The 19,418-nt window shown below is 58.9% G+C and overlaps 1 protein-coding gene across 2 annotated transcripts; it reads left to right on the top strand.

Moving 5' to 3' along the window:
- Positions 1 to 290: 290 nt before the first annotated feature.
- HID1 (HID1 domain containing) lies at positions 291 to 18,846 on the top strand. 2 transcript variants are annotated; one of them, XM_087441550.1, is made up of 19 exons: positions 291 to 465; positions 5,852 to 6,001; positions 6,565 to 6,735; positions 7,326 to 7,442; positions 8,023 to 8,129; positions 8,376 to 8,492; positions 10,245 to 10,467; positions 10,677 to 10,733; positions 11,619 to 11,759; positions 11,937 to 12,027; positions 12,247 to 12,398; positions 12,507 to 12,585; positions 13,982 to 14,146; positions 15,328 to 15,555; positions 15,874 to 15,980; positions 16,524 to 16,604; positions 17,190 to 17,281; positions 17,459 to 17,617; positions 17,901 to 18,846. In XM_087441550.1, the coding sequence occupies exons 1-19, from the start codon at positions 400 to 402 to the stop codon at positions 17,962 to 17,964; spliced, it is 2,367 nt and encodes a 788-aa protein (XP_087297676.1). In that variant the 5' UTR covers positions 291 to 399; the 3' UTR covers positions 17,965 to 18,846. The 2 variants fall into 2 exon arrangements, with proteins under 2 accessions (XP_087297676.1, XP_014644716.1); XM_014789230.2 differs by having other exon boundaries at positions 292 to 465; positions 7,329 to 7,442.
- The last annotated feature ends 572 nt before the right edge of the window (positions 18,847 to 19,418 follow it).

Here is a 19,418-nt window from a genome sequence, read left to right as displayed (position 1 = left end):
GGGAGGGTGGGGGGACTGCGGGCCCTGGGGGCTGGGTGGAAATGGAAGGGATGGAGCGGAGGCAAAGCTCGGACACAGGAGGAAGGGCGCGGAGCCACCGGGTCCGGCCGAGAAGGGCAGAGGGGTGCCCTGCTGCCTTGACGCGAGCTGCAGACTCCCGCGCAGGGAGTGGACTGGGCGGGGCGCGGCAGGTGCGGAGGGCGGAGCCACGCGGGGGCGGGGCCAGGAGGGCGGGGCCGACGCTGGGCCGGCGGGCGGGGTGCGCCGCTCTGCTCCTGCGAGAGCAGCGGGGGCCTCGGAGCTGGAGCTGGAGCTGGAGCTGGAGCTGGAGCTGGAGCTGGAGCTGGATTCCGAGCCCGGGCTGGGGCGGGGGTCGGGGCCGGAGCGGGCTCCAACGATATGGGGTCGGCCGACTCCAAGCTGAACTTCCGAAAGGCGGTGATCCAGCTCACCACCAAGACGCAGGTGCGCCCGGGGCCCCGGCTTCCTCACCCACCTGCCGGGCTGGGGGCTGGGCAGGGCCGGGGGGCTGCGCGAACTTGGCTTGTCCGGTCTTGGAGGGACCGGCTGGCCCCAGGGTGACGCTGAAGCCAGGGCCGGAGCGGGAGCCCTTGGCCTGTATCCCAGGGCTCCATCCCCTAGCCCCCCACCCCCAGCCTCCTCTCCCGGGAACATCCCTCTCCCCGCAGCCGCTGCTGCCACCTTAGGCTGACGTGTGCCTACTCCCTGAGCCAACGTCGCTGCTGTCCGCCCTCTGTCCTGCACGCCCCCCTCTGCCCCTTAAGCCTCGCATCTCCAGCCTTCCCCGCCCCCACTCACCCAGCCACCTCCCTGTCCCTCTCTCTGCCCCTCTGTGCCCGCTGGTCCGGGACGCACAGACCCGGCTGACTCAATGCAAACAAAGCCGGGACAGCGCCCGCCTGGGTCCGGGAAACAGCTGGTACGTGGCGGCAGCGGCCTGGCTGGGCCCAGGTTGATGCCCACAGCCAGAGAAGGCCCAGGTCTTCCTGGGTACATGCAAAGAGTGGGGAACAGCACTGCAGCCTGGCAAGGGGACTTGTTCTCAGGCCCATGGAGTCCAGTTTCCCAGCTGGGGACCACTGCTCCAGGAGGCTCCTTCTCTGTGGCCCAGCGGTGGGGATGGCTGTGTTTGCGGGTACCCTCTCTTCTCCAGGTCAGGGCTAAGAACCCTCCAGTTTGCCCTTGACTGGCTGGTGTGGGGCTTAGGGGTGTCTTTAAGCCTAATCCATGCTTGCACATCCCCTTCAGTCCACAAGTGGCACAGAGGCTACTTCTTTGCCCCCAACACACAGGACATGGCCCCAGCAAGGCTGCTTCCCTGCCCACCCCTTCTCTCCTCACCCCTTGAACCAGGCCGCTCTGGCCTGGGAGATGCCCAGCCCTGACTCCCTGGATCCCTCACTTCCAAGGGAGTCAGGACCTGCTGTCATCTGGGACCTTCCTCTTACCACTCCCCACCACCACCTCCACCACCCCCAGCTCCCTTTGCTCTTGACAGTTAGAGTGGGATTGAGGGAGCCATCTCCCCACAGCCAGCTGGTCATAGCTTCAGAGGCCAGACCACACTCTCTCCTTCCCACGAGAGATACCCAAATGCCCAGGGCCTCTGCAGAGTCCAGCCCCGGCTGAGAGGCGTTTGATAGAAACCAGATGTTGCTTCTCGCCACTTCCCCCATGGCTCCTGGTTAGTTCTGGCACTTGGCTTTCTTTGGGCTTCTAGGTCTGTGGGTGGCAGGTGGGCCAGCTCTCAATGTGGAGCCACAGGAGAGGAGGGAGGGGAGGCTCCCAGGTTTACCTACTTGGGGAGGGAAACACCTTGTTAGTGAAATGAGCTATGGGCTGTTGGCTCAGCAGCCAGGGTCCTTTGCTGGGCCAGCAGGGCTAGCTCAGCTGAGTCCCAAAAGGTCTGGGTGGACTAGATTCCTCCCTGCTCCAGCCCCCTCCCCAAAATACAGTGTGCCTCTGTCTTTCCCTGGCTGCAGTCCTATGACAGAGCTGACTGAGACAGTGCTGTCCCATTTCCCAGCTGAGGACAATGAGTTGGTTTGGGACAGGACTGGAGCCAGAGACCAGCCTGGATCTCCCTCCGGAGAGCACTGGGGCCCTGCAGGTGGGAGGGGGCCTGGGCTGCCTGGAGAGAGAGACTCTCAGGGGCTGAAGCCTTGGGCTCTGTGTAGTGGGCAACTATGTAGTGCTCTGGCTCGGGCAACTTGGAAGTGACCACCAGATCCCAGATGGTCATTCCAGACCTTACCACTTGCTGTCCCCAAGGAGAATGAGGCCAGTTGTCCCCAGGGTGTCCTCCAATCCCAGGCCCTCAGAGGCTGTGCTGTGAACACAGATTTTTGCTCTGGGCAGCAGAGAAGCCAACCCAGCACCTTTTCCCGTGGCCTGGGCCTGAGCTGCCACTGCTCGGCCTTCCCCGCCTTCCTGCTCTGCATCCTGTTTTCTTCCTGCCCTGGACTAGGCCTGACCCTGGTCCTGAGGGCCAGCAGCTTTGACTGTGTTTCCTGAGCATTTCGCAGGGTGGGTGGGGCTCTGGAGGGGATACATTCCTGGACCTGGGCCCCTCTCCTCCATGCTGCCTGTTTGGAGATTCTCTGCCCTGGGCCAGAGGAGGCCTGGTGGTCCCTGTTTACATTACATGTGCACGTGTATGTGTGTGTGAATGCTGTGGTGACACGGTCCTCCAGAACAGGTCACCCTTAGCAGGCTAGAGCACTGCTAGTCCTTCCCTCCTCTCCCCAGAGAGGTTCAAAAGATGCAGCTGGTCCCCCAGGCTGGTGGGGGGTCTGGGCTGAGTGTGTCCTGCAAAGCTGGGGTAAGCATATCTGAGTTTTCCCTGGGGGTAGCTCAGTCCCTATGCCCCTGGCAGCATGGGCCTGCTGCCTCCAGCAAAAATACTCTTTTCAAAGAAACTGGCTTAGATTTTGGAAACTTCCTTGGGTTGGGTGGAGCCCAGCTGGGGTAACTGAGGCAGGAACTAAGCCATGTCCCTCCCCTCAGAAGCCTAAGGGGCTCCAGTGACCCTGGCCAATACCTGTAGCATCAGACTAGCCTGGTATGGTCAGGTAATGGTCACCAAATTGAAGTGTGGAGCCACAGTGGGACCAGGAGGGGAGGCCCGAGTTCGGGGTGAGGGAGGTGAAAGTCGCCACTCTTGAAGTTCAAGGCCAGCTCCCATAGCGGGGATTTTCCTCTGCTTCCTGGCTGGGCTAACCTGGTCCCACTAAGTTCCCTCCTAAGTCTCTCTCCTCGTTTCAAATTCAGTCCCTAGGTGACACTTGCCTGATGAACTAGGTTCGAGGTCAAGTCTACTTGGTGCTCGGTCAAGTTTCTGTCCCTTTAAGGGGATAGTGGCTACCTGGGAGGTGGGGAAAGTGTCAGAGATGAGAGCTTCCCAGGGTTGGGGGGGCTCTGCGTGTTTTCTGGGATGTCCTTCCCCACCCCAGCCCCCCACACTGGGTGTGGTACCCCTGGACCGAGTGAGTGTTGAAGGCTGTCCTGGCTGTGGGCCTGAGGGCCAGCAAACCCCAGCCCCAGGGCCCCTCCTTTGGCCTTTGTTCCTTTCCCCCTGCTAACTGGCTCTACCAGTTCTGGGACTGAGCAGGCCCTGGTGCCAGGCCTGTGCTGCGGGCCATGGCCACGTGCTGCCTGTAGCTCGGAGGGGGCATTGCTTGGGGAGTGGGCCAGGGTGTACCTGGGCCTTAGTGAGGCTTTCGGCCCCAGCCTTATGCACCCCACTGGTGCTCAGCCCTGCCCAGTGACCAGGCTGAAGGGGTCTCTAGGATTAATTACAGCCTGTAGCTGAACAAACATTGGCTGAGCATCTGCCGTATGTCTTTTTTTTTTTTAATAATTTTATTTATTTATTTTTTCCCCCAAAGCCACAGTAGATAGTTGTATGTCATAGTTGCACATCCTTCTAGTTGCTGTATGTGGGACGCGGCCTCAGCATGGCCGGAGAAGCCATGCATCCGTGCGCCCGGGATCTGAACCCGGGCCGCCAGTAGCGGAGCGCGTGTACTTAACCACTAAGCCACAGGGCCGGCCCTGCCGTATGTCTTAACTGCAAGGTCAGGGCAGAGGGGCTGGTGGACTAATGGGGCCTGGAGGCAAGTGCGCTGAGCCTTGGAGTAAGGGGCTATGATGATTGACTGAGTGGGGTGGGGAGTAGGGTTCTAAGCCCGGCAGTCCAGAGCTCTGGGAAACTTCTTTGAAGAAGTAGCTTCAGAGAACAGAATTATTTTTTAACAAGATATGTATTTTTTTCTGATGATAAGAGTCGTGCACGTTATGTGTGGATTTGTGGTGGTAGCAGGCCCTGTTATCAGGCCTTTCAGAGAAGGGAGAAGGCTGGGTTGATTGGAGCAAGCTGGGTGGGTCTCTTGCAGAAAGTGCTATTCAGAAGGGTAACAGTGCCTCGGACACCCTGGCCCCTCAACAGATGAACATTCAAAGAAAAAAATAGTACTACATGCGCTTACAGAAAAATATAAAGAAAAAGAAAACTACTGGGAGAGAGAATTGCTGTTAACATGCTGTCATTTTCTTCTAGGCTTTTGTTACTATGTAATTTACACAGAATTGTGATCATCCTATAGTTAGTTTTATATCTTGTCTTTTTCACATAGCATTTTACTGTGAGCATTTTCGATTCATTAATATTCTTTGAAAATGTGCTTCTGATAGCTGCATAATATTCCAGCGCATGAATGTGCCTTACTTTTTAAGCGTTCCCGATTGTTGGTTATTTAGGTTGACTCCAACTTTTCACTGTTATCAACAATAACGCTTCAGTAAACATCCTCATACATGCACATCTCTGATCCTTTCCTGAGGAAGCGTTTCTCGAAGTGGAGTTTATGATTCAAACTGGTTGCCTGTATGGCTGTCTGTATGATTTAGAAGGCATAAGTGTGTTTATGGCATGTTGTCTCAATAGGATTGGTGGGACTTTGAAATGTGTTAGAAGGGGTGGGCATGCTGGGAAGGGGGTAAGTCTGAGCAAAGGCAAAGAAGATATCGCAGGGTTGTGTCGTGGGGATAGGAAATACAACTGTGTGTGTGTGCATGTGTGCATGCATGTAGGTGTCTTTAGGTAAGATCTTGGCGGACCGTCTGGCTGGGCTCTGGACTCAGGCTCCTGCAGGCAGTGGGGAGCCCCAGAGGTCTGTGCTGAGGGAGCAGTGCCTTGGGCGCTGTGCTTTGAACATGGGTTGGGGCCAGTGTGGAGGTGAGGCCCTGGCAAGAGTGGCCTGAAGTGCAGTGCCCCCACCGCCACTGTGGGCACTGAGAGGAGCAGGTGCGGGCAGAGAGCATGGGGGTCAGCTCCTTTAGATTTGGCATCTGTTGAGTGTGCGGGAGAGGGTGGAGGCTGGGGATGAGGGGGCAGCTGGGGTGAGTGGAAGTGAGCACATGTTCCCTTGTCTTCTTCCCAGACCTTGCTGAGCACAGCCTGGGTCTGGTCCCTGGGTGCTTGACCTAGCGGTGTGGCCTGGGGAGGTCCCCAAGTGGGGAGGCCCTGCCAGAGGACGACAGTGAGTTACTCAGGGTCACATAGTCCCTCAGGGACTGGACTGGGCTTTGGCTGCTGAACTCGGTGCCCAGCAGACCCCTGACCATCTGTGCCAAGTGTCCCCAGCCTGCCTGTGCTGGCCTCATGGTGGCTGAAGGCTGTCCCCAACGTGGGAAGACTCCTGGGCACCAGCAGGGATGGAGCAGGGGGATGGTAGCTTCCCCCTGGGGGGCTCCCCTGGCTACAGGTTGGGCAAACTGTGGGCCTGTTGGCAAGGGATTGTGCAACTCTGGATGCTGGGTTCCCCCACAGCCCGTAGAAGCCACCGATGACGCCTTTTGGGACCAGTTTTGGGTGGACACAGCCACCTCGGTGCAGGATGTTTTTGCGCTGGTGCCGGCGGCGGAGATTCGGGCTGTGCGAGAGGAGTCGCCCTCCAACCTGGCCACTCTGTGCTACAAGGTGAGGCGGTGCCCGGCCCCCTGCTGCCACGCCCAGCTGAGCCGTTTCCCACCCTCCCAGGGAGGCTGAAGCTGGCCCAGCGCTGCCGTCCGAGAGGGCAGGCACCCAGGATGTCCCACTTGCCCAGGTCTGGGCAGTCCGGAGGCTTCACACACTTCTCCCCACTAGTTGGGCTTTGGGAGAAAGTGATCATGGCAGTCGCCATCTGTGAGGCTTCCTCTGGGCCAGACCTTGCTGAGCACTTTCCACAGGTCAGCTCATTTAGCTCACCCTGTGTGGATGGTACTATTAGTGTCACCATTTTACAGATGAGTAAACTGAGGCTCAGAGGGGTGGTCACTTAGCAAGGTCTCAGCCAGTGAGTAGTGGGCTAGGCTCTCACTCCTGTGATGCTCTAGGGATGCTCTCTGGCCCATGTCCTGTCCCCCTGACCTGGCTGACCCTGTCGGGAGAGGTGGCCTTGCTGCCTCTCCCCCTCTGAAGCCTGGGGTGCCCATCCTGACTACAAGTGCCAGGGCCCCACTCTCCACCCTTTCAGAGTGCCTCTCTGCCCATCCCCACAGGCCGTCGAGAAGCTGGTGCAGGGAGCTGAGAGCGGCTGCCATTCGGAGAAGGAGAAGCAGATTGTCCTGAACTGCAGCCGGCTTCTCACCCGCGTGCTGCCCTACATCTTTGAGGACCCTGACTGGAGGGGCTTCTTCTGGTCCACAGTGCCTGGGGCAGGGCGAGGAGGGGTCTGTGGGCTTGGCCAGGGCTGGGTGGGGGGGTGGAGTTGTGGTGAGAGGAAGAGAACCCTGGTTCAGGGCCAGCCACATTCCTCCAGACCTCTTCTGGAGTTTGGGAAGTGCAGGGGTAAGAGGAGTGGGGGTTGAGCAGGGGGGTCAACTCCTCCTTCTTGAGCCCTCCATTCCTTCTTTCTGCCCACAGCTGGGTAGAGATGGGGGCAGGGCCGCCCGGCCCTCTCCCTCTCCCGCCTGCCCCACCCCCTCCCTGCGTTTATCTCCAGGCAAATGGCCAAGGGGCGGGGCCCAGCGGTTCCAAGCAATTCCCAGCACCGCTGAGGCTCTGGAGTTTAGGGGACACAGCGTGGCCCCTCCCAGTCAGGGGGGAGGTTTCCTCGCTGCTCCCAGCCTTGCTCTGTCCCTCTTCTGCCTTGGGAGGTTTGGGGTGATGGGAGTCTACTTCTTTTCCCTTCATCCCTATGCCCATGGGTGGCTGCCTGGGCCCAGACCTCGTACTTCTCCCACCGCCCGTCCCCGAGTCCAGGGGCCACCTCTCCTTGGCCAGCTACCACTGAGATGGCCTGTGGGTGCTGTGTCTCAAGCAGGGAGAGGACGATGATGAGAATGCCCGGCCCCTGGCTGAGTCCCTGCTCCTGGCCATTGCTGACCTGCTCTTCTGCCCCGATTTCACTGTCCAGAGCCACCGGAGGAGCACTGTGGTGAGAGCCCGCCAACCCCCACCCCCAGCCGGGGAGGGCTCTAGTCCTGGGTTAGGGCGGTTGAAGTTCCCCTGAGCAGGATCCTGCGAGGGCAGGGGCCGCTCTGGGAGAGCTGGGCTGCCTGGCACAGCTGGAGAGGAGCCAGCTGGTGTGCCGCCCTGCCCCCTGCATCCGGGAGGCTGGGCACAGGCACCCATTGTCTTCGTCTGGCAGCGGGTGGGGGTGTGGGGCTTGGACACAGGAGGCCCGGCCCTCTGACTTCCTGTGGGCTCATGGACTCGACCTTGAGTGTTCTCTGCCCCCCACCCCCACGCACCACTGGGGGCACCCAATTCCATTCCGCTCCCTCCCTATCTCGCCCTGTCTCAAGCTGGGCTTAGCAAGTAAAAGGACCAGGCTGAAGAAAAATTAGCTTTCAAGAGGTTGAGAACAGTCGTTTCTTCCTTGTGCATTAGTACCTGGGGCATTTTGAGGGTCTGTCTTTAGGAGAATATGAGAGTCTCTGCCCCCTGGGGGGGGATGGGGGCAGGGGCTTGGGTTGGCCATCTGCAGCCTGATCTCTTCCTGACCCTGTCCCCAGGACTCAGCAGAGGACGTCCACTCCCTGGACAGCTGTGAATATATCTGGGAGGCCGGGGTGGGCTTTGCTCATTCCCCCCAGCCCAACTACGTCCACGACATGAACCGGTGAGCCATGCTTGGGCCCAGAGTCTGTGGCGGGGCTGGACCCGCAGCCTGGCCCTTGCACAGCTCAGAGAGGGAAACATGCATGGGTTTTTTTCCAAGGACACCCTGCCTATACTCGTGACCCCACTTCAGCCTCACAGGGATAAAAGGGGGTCATTTCTTTTCATGGACTTGCGCTGGGGCTGGGCAGGGTGGGCACGCCCTCCTGGAGGACTGAACCCCTCCCCTCATAACCCCCCACCCAAGGATGGAGCTGCTGAAGCTGCTGCTGACATGCTTCTCTGAGGCCATGTACCTGCCCCCAGCTCCGGACAGTGGCAGCACCAACCCGTGGGTGCAGTTCTTTTGTTCCACAGAGAACAGGTGAGGGGCCCCTGGCCTTGCTTTCCATTCGCCGCCTCCGGTTCTAGGCAGCCCAGAGCTGAGGCCGCTCTCCAGCCCCAAGAGTCTTATTTGAGGGGAGGTGCTGCCCCCTGGTGGTTATGACTTGTAACTTCGCCACACCTTATGCTGGCGCTGTCCAGTGTCCCATTGGGGGGCCCTGGTGACTCCTGCCTGGGTCCTCCATCTAGAGCCGCGCTGTCAAGTAGAAATATAATACAAACCACATATGCAATTTAAACATTTCTAGTAGCGACACTAAAAAAGTAAAAAGAAACAGGTGAAATTAGTTTTAATAATATATTTCATTTAATCCAATATATCCAAAATATCAGCATTAACATGTAATCACTATACAAAATTATTGAGATGTTTTACATTTCCTTTTCACGCTAAGTTTTCAAAATCTTGGTGTGTAGTTTACACTTACAGCACATCTCAATTTAGACCAGCCACAATTTAAACTCTCAATAGCTACATGTGTCTTGGATGGGGCAGTGCAGTTTAGACAGTGGGTGGGGAGGGGGCGTAATGAATACCCTGAAGGATGAGGAAGCCCGGCCACATAGGGGCGTACATGGGCTGTGGAGGCTCATGGGAGTACATGGAGGTGTCACGTAGCGAGATTGAGTGTTTGGAGCTGGTACATGTGCTCCAGCTGTGCCCAGGGCCGTGCTGGCAGCACAGGAGTTAGTGCCCCTAAGGGTCGTGGTTCACCCTCTTACTTCCAGACTCTGATCCCCACATGGCACGCCTCATCCTTCAGGTTTTCCTGGCCGCCTTCCCAATCCTTTTTTTTTCCCCAGAAGAGAAGGGAGGCCCCCTCCACCAGTCAGAGTCCAAGGCTGGCCAGGGTTTTCTTTCTCACCAGCCTTGTCAGGCAAACAGCCATCCTTTGTCAGTTGCTTCGCCTCGAGGGGTCTCAGTTTCCTCATCCGTAAGATGAGGAGCCTGACCCCTGACATCTTACAAATCTCTGAATGGAGCCATTCTGTGGCCTGGGAGCTGGGTGATTGAGCACATGCTCTGCTTCCCCAGGGGAAGCCCACCTCCCTGTGGGCCTCCAACCCCTTCTTTGAAGCCCCGAGGGAGGGTACCTGCCCCTCAAGATCCTGAGGGGCATGTCATTACATATCTGTCCAGACCATAGAATGGATGGCACCAAGAGTGAATCCTGATGTAATTGTGGACTTGGGGTGATACAGGTGTGTCCGTGTAGGTTCATCAGTTGTAACAAATGTACCCCTCTGGTGAGGGTGTGAGTCGGGGAGGCTGTGCATGTGTGGGGCAGGGCTATATGGGAAATCTCTGTACCTTCCTCTCAATTTTGCTGTGAACCTAAAACTGCTCTAAAAAATAAAGTCTTTTAAAATAATAAGAGGAAAAAATAGGCTTTACCCCTGGGGGAAAAATCTAAGGGGTGTGGACATGATTTCCTACAAAGAGCCCCTCATGACTGGCCATCACGCTCTTGGTAATAAATTCCTTCTGCCCTCGGCCCAGCCTGGCCCAGGTCTGGGATGCAGGCAAAGATGAGGAAGGGATCTCTTCTACTTCAGACGGGACGAGCTCCTGGGTCTGCTCCCCAGTCCCTAGCCCAGGGCCTGGCACTGAAACACTTGTTGAATGAGGGGGTGGCTTGGCTGACCTGCCCACGTGGTCCGGCCAGGGTGGACGGAGGGAGGGCTGGGCTCAGTGGCGTCTCTGCATCTCCGCCCTTCCTCTCCGCCGCAGACACGCCCTGCCCCTCTTCACCTCTCTCCTCAACACCGTGTGTGCCTATGACCCTGTGGGCTATGGGATCCCCTACAACCACCTGCTCTTCTCCGACTACCGGGAACCCCTGGTTGAGGAGGCTGCCCAGGTGCTCATCGTCACCTTGGACCATGACAGCGCCACCAGCGCCAGCCCCACCGTGGACGGCACCACCACAGGCACTGCCATGGACGATGCTGATGTAAGGATGGGAGGGGGAGGGCAGCCGCCCTGCCAGGCTGTGGGTAGATGACACACCCTCTAGCAGAGCCCAGGCAAGGGATACCCAGTGGGCACCTCCTGGTGAGCCTGGGGGTATCTGAGGTCGGAAGGGGCACTGCTGCCCCAACTAGGCCCGGGCTAGGGGCAGGGGTGAGGGCACCTGCTCACCTCGGGCTCCGCCCTCTGCAGCCTCCAGCCCCCGAGAACCTGTTTGTGAACTACCTGTCTCGCATCCATCGCGAGGAGGTGAGTTGAGCACTGCTCTTGCTCCTGTGGATTCTTGATGCCTCCCCTTCCACAATGGTTACGGCCTTGCAGAGGTGAGGGGATGCAGATGAGAGGGGGTGAAGGGAGTCTTGACCCCTATGTGAAGGAACCATGGTCCTGTGGACTCAGGCCACCCCAGGTGAAACAGTGATGGCAGGACTGTGAGGGTTTCGAGACGCAGAAAAGGGCTGATGGCCTCAACTGGGTGGGGGTAACCAGGAAGGCTTCCGAGGAGGCAGCTCTGATGTCAGGTTTAGTGGAGGGGGAGTGACAGTGGACTTAAAGGCCAGGCAGACCTGAGTTCATGTGTCTTATGACCTTGGGGGAGGTTCTTGTGACCCAGAGCTCTAACTGCTGCAGCTGTAACATGGGCACGGTAACTGCTTTCTTGCCTGGGTGTGAGGATTAATTGCGAGTGCAGCCCTGTGTGCAGTAGGTGTTCAGTGGATGGCAGCTCTTTGAGAATGGTGGAATGCTCCTCACGTGTGACAGGGCGATGGGGAGGGGTGGATGGCACCTGTCAACAAGGAGTCCAGGTGGGCAGGGGCCCAGTTCAGTGTGTGTGTGTGTGTGTGTGTGTGTGTGTGTGTATGTATGTGAGGGGGTCAGTAGGAGCAGCCTTGCTCGGGCACAGGGGAGCCTGTGGTCTGGCGGGGGCGTAAGGGGCTCTCCGACCTGCGCTGGACTCAGCTTCCTGAGGGCCTGGCCCAGGACAGCTATTGATGACATTGGAGTCTGGGCCCCTCAGGCTCTAGAGGTGAGACTAGGCTCTGAGGGAGTGAGGAGGCATTTTGGGGGCCCTGGCATGGGAAGCGGAGCCACAAGGGGCCAGACTGGACAGGCCCCTGCTCTTCCCCCTGCCAGGACTTCCAGTTCATCCTTAAGGGCATAGCCCGGCTGCTGTCCAACCCCCTGCTCCAGACCTACCTGCCCAACTCCACCAAGAAGATCCAGTTCCACCAGGAGCTGCTGGTCCTCTTCTGGAAGCTCTGCGACTTCAACAAGGTGGGCCAGCTTTAGGGCCCAGCCTGGCGGGCAGCGGTCTGCTTTGAAATGGGGAGCGGATAGTCTGGATAGCCCAGGCATGGAGACAGCATCTGGGGAGACTCTGAGGAAGGGGAGAGGGTGGGGCAGAGCTGCCCTCCCTCTGACCCCCGACCTGTCCCCTACCCCACCCCCCAGAAATTCCTCTTCTTTGTGCTGAAGAGCAGTGATGTGCTGGACATCCTGGTTCCCATTCTCTACTTCCTCAACGATGCCCGAGCTGATCAGTGTAAGGCCAGGGTGGGCAGGGGATCCTGGGGGGCTCCTCTCCGGGGGGGGGGGGGGGCAGGTCCAGCCAATCTGTCCTGCCTCCCAGGGCCTCAAGCCTGGGTCTCTGACCTCCCAGGAAAAGAGCTTCTTCCAGGCCCCCCAAGATGGGTCTCTGCCCTGGGCTCCCTACTTCCCCTCCCCGCCCAGCGTGGTGACCCCCCCATGCCACGTGCTGCAGCTCGGGTGGGCCTCATGCACATTGGCGTCTTCATTCTGCTGCTTCTGAGTGGGGAGCGGAACTTCGGGGTGCGGCTGAACAAGCCCTACTCAGTGCGCGTGCCCATGGACATCCCAGTCTTCACCGGTACCCACGCGGACCTGCTCATTGTGGTGAGGGGGCTCCTGCCGCCAGGACCTGGGGGCATGGGCGTGATGTCCTCTTGTCTGAGTCTGGAGGCGGCGGGGACCCTATGGCCGTCCCTCTGCCTCCCTGCACAGGTATTCCACAAGATCATCACCAGCGGGCACCAGCGGCTGCAGCCCCTCTTCGATTGTCTGCTCACCATAGTGGTCAACGGTAGGAGGGCCGGGAGCCTGTCTTCTTTGCACTCACCACCAGGTGGCGCCAGGCCACAGGCTGACCTGCTGCCTGCTCCCTGATTCAAACCCGCCCGGTCCAATAGAAATATACCGCCAGCCACCTATGTACTGGTCAATTTTCTAGTAGCTACATTAAAAAAAAAAAAAAAAAAAAGAAACAGGTGACAATAACTTTATATTTTATTTAATTTTTTAAATTTACATCCAGAGTACCATCATCTCAACACGTAACCAATATAAAAAATTATTGAGATATTTTATATTCTTTTTTGCACCCCATCTTCAAAATCTTGTATTTCACACGTGCGTCTCGGGAATAGCTATGTTTCAAGTGCTTAATGGCCACATGTGGCTCGTGGCTACCTTATTGGACAGTGCAGGTTTGGACCAGTGCAGTTGGGGTACTGGGATGTGCCCCTCCCACCAGCCCAGAGTGCAGACAGCTGTCTGGAAGAGGCAGCGGGAGGGCTCAGGCTGGCTGGGGTGCTGCGCCCAGCAAGGTGGGTGGCCGTGGGCTGGGGCGGGATGACTTCAGCATGGCCACCTTTTGGAGAGGATGGTCCTGGGTGGGAGGGACTGTGGACCCTCCTTGTGGTCTCTTGGACTCCAGGGTGGGTGGGGCGGTTCGGGGTGCCTCTAGCTACGCCGTGAGCTCTGGGACTAGAACCACGACTCTCCAGTCCTTGGTCACTCATTGGCTCCATCCCACAAATCTTAACTGAGCACTGGCGAAGTGTGGCTGGCTCTGAGAATGTATCTGTGACCAAGAAAGCCATCGCCCTGCCCCAGCCGGAGAAAGACATGAGGCAAAAATGCACACAGACCACTATGTGACTTCAAGCTGTGCATGGCATTTCATCTCTGATCCCCCTCACAGGCTATGCAAAAAAAAAAAAAAATGGATTTAATTGTATCTAGACTATCAAGTTGATATTCTAGAAAGACTTAAAGATCCTGAGTTTGTAACCCCGCCAATCATTTTATAACTGGGAAACTGGGCAAGTTTACGAACCTCTCTGAGCCTCAGTTTCCTTGTCTGTAAAATGGGAATGGTTTCGTCTGTGTCCCACCTTCCCCTCAGAGGTGTGGGGAGGAGTGGGCGAGATGGCATGTGTGAGTGGCTTTATAAACAGTATGGCTGTCCACACAGTGGAGGGACGAGGGTAGAGCCCCAGCGGCCTCCTGGGGCTCTGCGGGAGGCATGGCCAGTGTGGTCTTGGCCTCCGGCGGTTTGGTCTTCCTGGCTTTGCGGGGGACTTCACAGGCAGGGGGCAGGGAGGGTTTGGGAGCGGGGGCATCTTGTCCTGCTCAGGCCCAGGATGTGCAAGGACGGCGGGTGGGGGCCCAGGAGTGAGCCAACGCCTCCTCTGTAGTGTCCCCCTACCTCAAGAGCCTGTCCATGGTGGCCGCCAACAAGCTGTTGCACCTGCTGGAGGCCTTCTCTACCACCTGGTTCCTCTTCTCTGCCGCCCAGAACCACCACCTGGTCTTCTTCCTCCTGGAGGTTTTCAACAACATCATCCAGTACCAGTTCGACGGTGAGGCACCAGCCCAAGCCCCGGGCCTGCTCTCGGGGGCAGGAATCAGGGTGGGCAGTGGGTGAGGGCACCTTCCCGTCTAAGGAGGGCACAGCCCTCTGCTCCCCAGTTTGTTCAGCGTGCATTTATTGAGCACCCGCTGTGTACCAAGCCCAGTGCTGCGTGCAGGGGATACAGTGGGGAGCAAAGCAGAGTGCTCCCTGCCTCGTGGAGCTCACAGCTGGGAGTGGAGGCACAGAGGGAGGCTTTAAACAGATGCACACCCAGACAAACAGGTCATCCTAAATCTGATGAGAGGCAAGTTCAGGGTGGTATGGTTCTGATGGGTGTCACAGGGGCCAGACTGCCTGGTGTAAATTAGGGCCTTGCCGCTTGTTAGCTCTGTGACAGTGGGCACATAACTTAACCTCTCTGAGCCTCAGTTTCTTCATCTGTAAGATGGTCATAACAATAGTATTGAGTCCCTATTTCAGAGGGTGTTGGAAAGATTAAGTAAAATGACCCCAAAAAAGCACTTAGCACAGTGTCTAGCAACCTAAATATTAGCAGTTATTATTATTTCCAAAAGAAGTAATATTTGCACTGATCTATGAGGGATGAATGGGGATGAGGTGGGGTAGAAAAGCATTTCAGAGGGAGGGGCAACATATGCAAAGGCCCTGGGTTGAGATGTTGAACTGAAAGCAGGACAGTGTGGTGAGAGGCAGGAACCAGAGAGGTGGACGTGGCACTGAAGGTCTGGAAAGCATCTGTATCTTCCCCCAGAGACGAGGGAATTCAGCGTGGGTGACGGAGCACAGGCACACGCCACGTTGTCTTTTCTCTCTGCTGTCCTAGCTCAGGAAGAGTCAAAATATTGAACAGCTGGCTTGGGGTGGACACTGACGTGCTGGGCCAGCCTCCCTTTGCCAGGTGTCACCGCTTAGTGCTGGATGGTGAGGGGGTCTGGAAGGTGCCCAGGAGGGGCATGGCGGGGAGCTGAGCCAGAAGCTCTGAACATCCTGGGAGAGCTACAGTGGCCACACCGCGTCTGCCTGGCCCCCTGTCTTGGGTGCCCCTTACCAGCTCCTCCCCTGGGATAGATGCTCCCCGGTCCTCCCAACTCCCCCTCCCAGGAAGTCCGCCTCCTGGAGGAGGAGGTGTGGGGGCCTCCCTGAGGCGAGGCTCGTCCCTCCCCACAGGCAACTCCAACCTGGTCTACGCCATCATCCGGAAGCGCAGTGTCTTCCACCAGCTGGCCAACCTGCCCACCGACCCGCCTGCCATCCACAAGGCGCTGCAGCGGCGGCGACGCACACCGGAGCCCTTGTCCCGCACTGGCTCGCAGGAGGGCGCCTCCATGGAGGGCTCCCGCCCTGCCGCCCCTGCCGAGCCAGGCACCCTCAAGACCAGCCTGGTGGCCACCCCAGGTCTGGCGCTGGCAGGTGGCAGGGGGGTGTGGGTACTGGCATGGTTGGGGGATGGGCTGGGTCCCTGGAGTGTCACCCCCATCTCTGGCAAAGGCATGGCCTGAGTTGGGAAGCTGAGGGGATGGGGATGGGCAATAGGGGTGGGGCTGGAGGTATTGAGGGGGCCCAGGAGGGGGAGCTTGGCGGGGGGACCGAGCCTCGGGGCTGGGTGTGGGGAGATCAGGCACAGCATCTCTTAAGTGGGTGGAGGAAAGAGGGAGGCTCTTCCAGCTGGTGTCTGGCAGGTGTCCTCACACCCACTTGGGGCCCCTGCCCCAGGCATCGACAAGCTGACAGAGAAGTCCCAGGTGTCAGAGGATGGCACCTTGCGATCCCTGGAGCCTGCGTCCCAACAGAGCTCAGCAGACAGCAGCCCAGCTGTGGAGGTGGGCGACTGGGACTCCTGGAGGGGTGTGAGGCTGGGCATTCCCTTTCTCCCTGGCCTCCAGGGTGTGGGCTGGGCCAGGGCACTCTGGGGTCACCTGTGGTAAAGGGGTAGGCACGTAGTGCCCAGGGCATCAGGGTGGGCACTGCTGATTTTCGGGGGAGGCTTTTACGTACCCCTTCCTTGTTTACTGGTCAGGAGCTCAAGCCCTTGGTCTTCAGACACCTCATCCATCACCCTTATCTGAGGCTGGGCTGGCCTTTACCCGCCTGCCCAGTCAGCCCCGGGCCCTAAACCTGTCACTGGGCTGGGCTGGGTTGGGCAGGGCCTGGGGCGCAGGGCAAAGGGTGCTGGGCTGGGCTGGGCTGTCCCCTCCGTTGGGAGTGAGCCCCCCCACCAACATGGGCCAGTAGAGAGACCTTATTGCCCTCCCAGGTTCCAGAATGGGGAGGGACTGGGAAGAGGGGATGCTTCTCTGCCCTCGGTCCCCACCCTGTACCTACTCCCTCCACCCCTCACTCCTATTCCTTCCCCTGGGAACCAGGAGCCCAGCCAGGTGTGGCGGGAACAGCGGCGACCATCCAACTCGTCAGCCAGTGGGCAGTGGAGCCCAACATCGGAGTGGGTGAGGGTTCGGGCAGATGGCACGGAGGAGGGGCGGGTCAGGGGCTCCTGGCTCGAGGAACAGGTCAGCAAAGGCTCGGATGGGAATGTGTCCAAGTCCAAGGACTGGCCTGGGAGCCAGGCTCGGGTCAGTCAGTCCTTCTAGCTAGGTGACCTTGGCCTCTCTCTGGCTCAGTTGCTTCCTGTGTCTACACTGTCCAAAGTTCTCCTGCAGGGTTAAGCTTCACTTGTCCACAGTGCTAACTTTCTTAATAAATCACCCTTTCCAGCTTCCTTCCCCGAATCACTTGCCCACTCCCTTATATGTTTCCTGAGATCACCACTAATTGCACTTGTGTGGGGTAATTAACGTCCCTCCCTGACCATGCCATTGTGAGCGTAAAGGGGACAGTTTCTGGCATGCCGTACGTGCTCAGTGCGAGGCCCTGACTGTGAATAGATCACTGTTCCTGGGCACTGCCCCATGCCAGGCCCTTGCTGTGGTAGGTGGGGACGCTGCCTGCTGTGGGGAGCCCATGGTTCAGGCCTGTCCCATAGCCCCTGGGGGCTGCTTTCCCAGCCCCAGGAGCCCCGGTCCCTCCCCCAGGTCCTCTCCTGGAAGTCCAAGCTTCCGCTGCAGACCATCATGAGGCTGCTCCAGGTGCTGGTTCCCCAGGTGGAGAAGATCTGCATTGACAAGTGAGGCTGGGGGCAGGGGTGGGCAGGTGGGCTCTGAGGAGGGGCCCACCCAGGCTTGAGTGGGGGTGAGACCGTGAGCATGGGCATCTGGGGTGCAGGGTGAGCCCCATGTTCCCCTTGATCTTCAGGGTGGGCTTTCCCACGTGATCACATTGGAGACACCCCTCTCCCTGGCAGGGGCCTGACAGACGAGTCGGAGATCCTGAGGTTCCTGCAGCACGGTACCCTGGTGGGGCTGCTGCCCGTGCCCCACCCCATCCTCATCCGCAAGTACCAGGCCAACTCGGGCACGGCCATGTGGTTCCGCACCTACATGTGGGGCGTCATCTATCTGAGGTGGGCCCCGCGGGGTGGGGGTACAGTTACCAGCCTCAGTGGGTCTGGTGTCCACCTGAGGGTCTGCCCAGTGGTGCTCAGCGGGGGTCGTGGCTCTGGGTCCCACCTCGTAGTGGGCTTAATGTCAAGACAGTCAACCAGGGTGGCCTTGTCTGGTTGAGGGTGGGCACCCACTGCCCGGGGTGGGACATCAGGGTGGAAGGGGTTGGGCTTCCGCCTAGCTCCTCCTCAGTCTTTTGACAAGGCCTCGCAGCACCTGGGTGACAGCCCACTCCCTCTGCAGGAATGTGGACCCACCTGTCTGGTACGACACCGACGTGAAGCTATTTGAGATACAGCGAGTATGAGGATGGAAGCCTGCAAGGGGCAGGGACCAGGGGAGGGCGGGGGCCCTTGTCCTTCTGATGCTTCCCCCAACCCACCGTTCTGAGCTTTAAATGACTACGATCAGGGCTGGTGGCTGGCAGAGTGGCCGAGTCCTGGGTAGCAGGCCCTGGAGGCCCCTTGTGGCTGGGACAGTGGGGACCAGCTCTGACCTGCCCCCCCGACTAGGCTGGACTCACAGGAGCTTCTCGTCTCCAGGGCTGCAGGCCCCAGCCCGAGCCCCCATCTCACTCTGCTCCCCCTCAAGACCTGTTTTCTGTGCTGCCCCTCAGTCCCCACCCAGCCCCTGTGCTGCCCACACCCAGATGCCACAGGTCACTATGCCCAAATGGGTTGCCCAAGAGGGAGCCTTGGGCCACCCCTTGTGGCACCTGGGCAGGGTGAGGGGAGCCCTTCCAACCCTCCCAACCTGAAATCACCTGGTCAGGCCTGGCTAGCTGCCAGGGCCCGCGGGAGGAAGGGGCGTGGGAGGAAGGAGCGTGGCCAGGCTGCTCGAGGAGGAGGCTGGGGGCTGGCAGACTGCAAAAGCCAGACTAGGGGAGCTCATGCATTTTAGGGGTTTGGAGTAGGGTGTTGAGGGTCTCCTGCTATATTCTCCCAGGTCAATGGATATAGATATAGCTGGCTCCTTCTTATCCAGTAACGGGGGGAAAGGAATGAGGAGAGCAAGGGCAGCTGTACAGTCCTCCCTGCCCCCGCCCACTGCCTGGATGACTGGGGGAAGGGGGGCCAGGAGGCCACCCCTCCGTCCTGCTGGCTCTGGCCTCTGGGTCTCCCTCAACCTACCTGTGTCAGTACAATCTTTGCTCTGTACAATCTCTTACACAATAAAACTCTCCTCTCCACGCCCTGGCTCTTTGTGCTTGGAGGGGAGGGGGTCAGGCCATGGCTATTGGCTTCAGTGGAGCTGGGGATTCTGCCTCCCAGAGGCAGTCCCCAGAGGGCCCTCAGCGCATGACTGGGAACTGGCATTTGTCATTTTCTTGGGTAAAAGTGGAGAATTGGACTCTCTCACCCAGGGTTTGGCCCTCTGGGCTGTGGCCACCCAGATGAAGAGCCCACGCAGGAGAGGCGAGGGGCCTGCCTCCCAGCCTCCTGCATGGCTCCAGGCAGCACTTGAGACAGTATGGGGGTCTCTGGGTCCATGGCCCTGTGCTTGCCAGTGCCTAGCTTCATGAAAGCCTGGCCTGCAGGGGCCAGTGCTGCCCTGCCTGGGCCTCACCGTGGGCCTCTCTCTGGGTACAGCCCACTGTTTGCACTGGGCTCCAGGAGATGAATGGGCTGTCAGTGCCTGCCCTCTCCACCTGATGGCTCAGAGAATCCAGCAGGCCTGGGGACTGGTCAGCCAGATGCTACAGCCCCTGTGGTGAGCCAGCTGCAGAAGGTTACCTGGTGCTCTGTCCTGAGGGGAAGGTGT

Source organism: Ceratotherium simum, chromosome 16, assembly GCF_057802395.1.
Source record: "Ceratotherium simum simum isolate JZ-2026a chromosome 16, ASM5780239v1, whole genome shotgun sequence".
NCBI classification, from domain to species: domain Eukaryota; kingdom Metazoa; phylum Chordata; class Mammalia; order Perissodactyla; family Rhinocerotidae; genus Ceratotherium; species Ceratotherium simum.
This window is presented reverse-complemented; position numbering and strand designations above follow the sequence as displayed.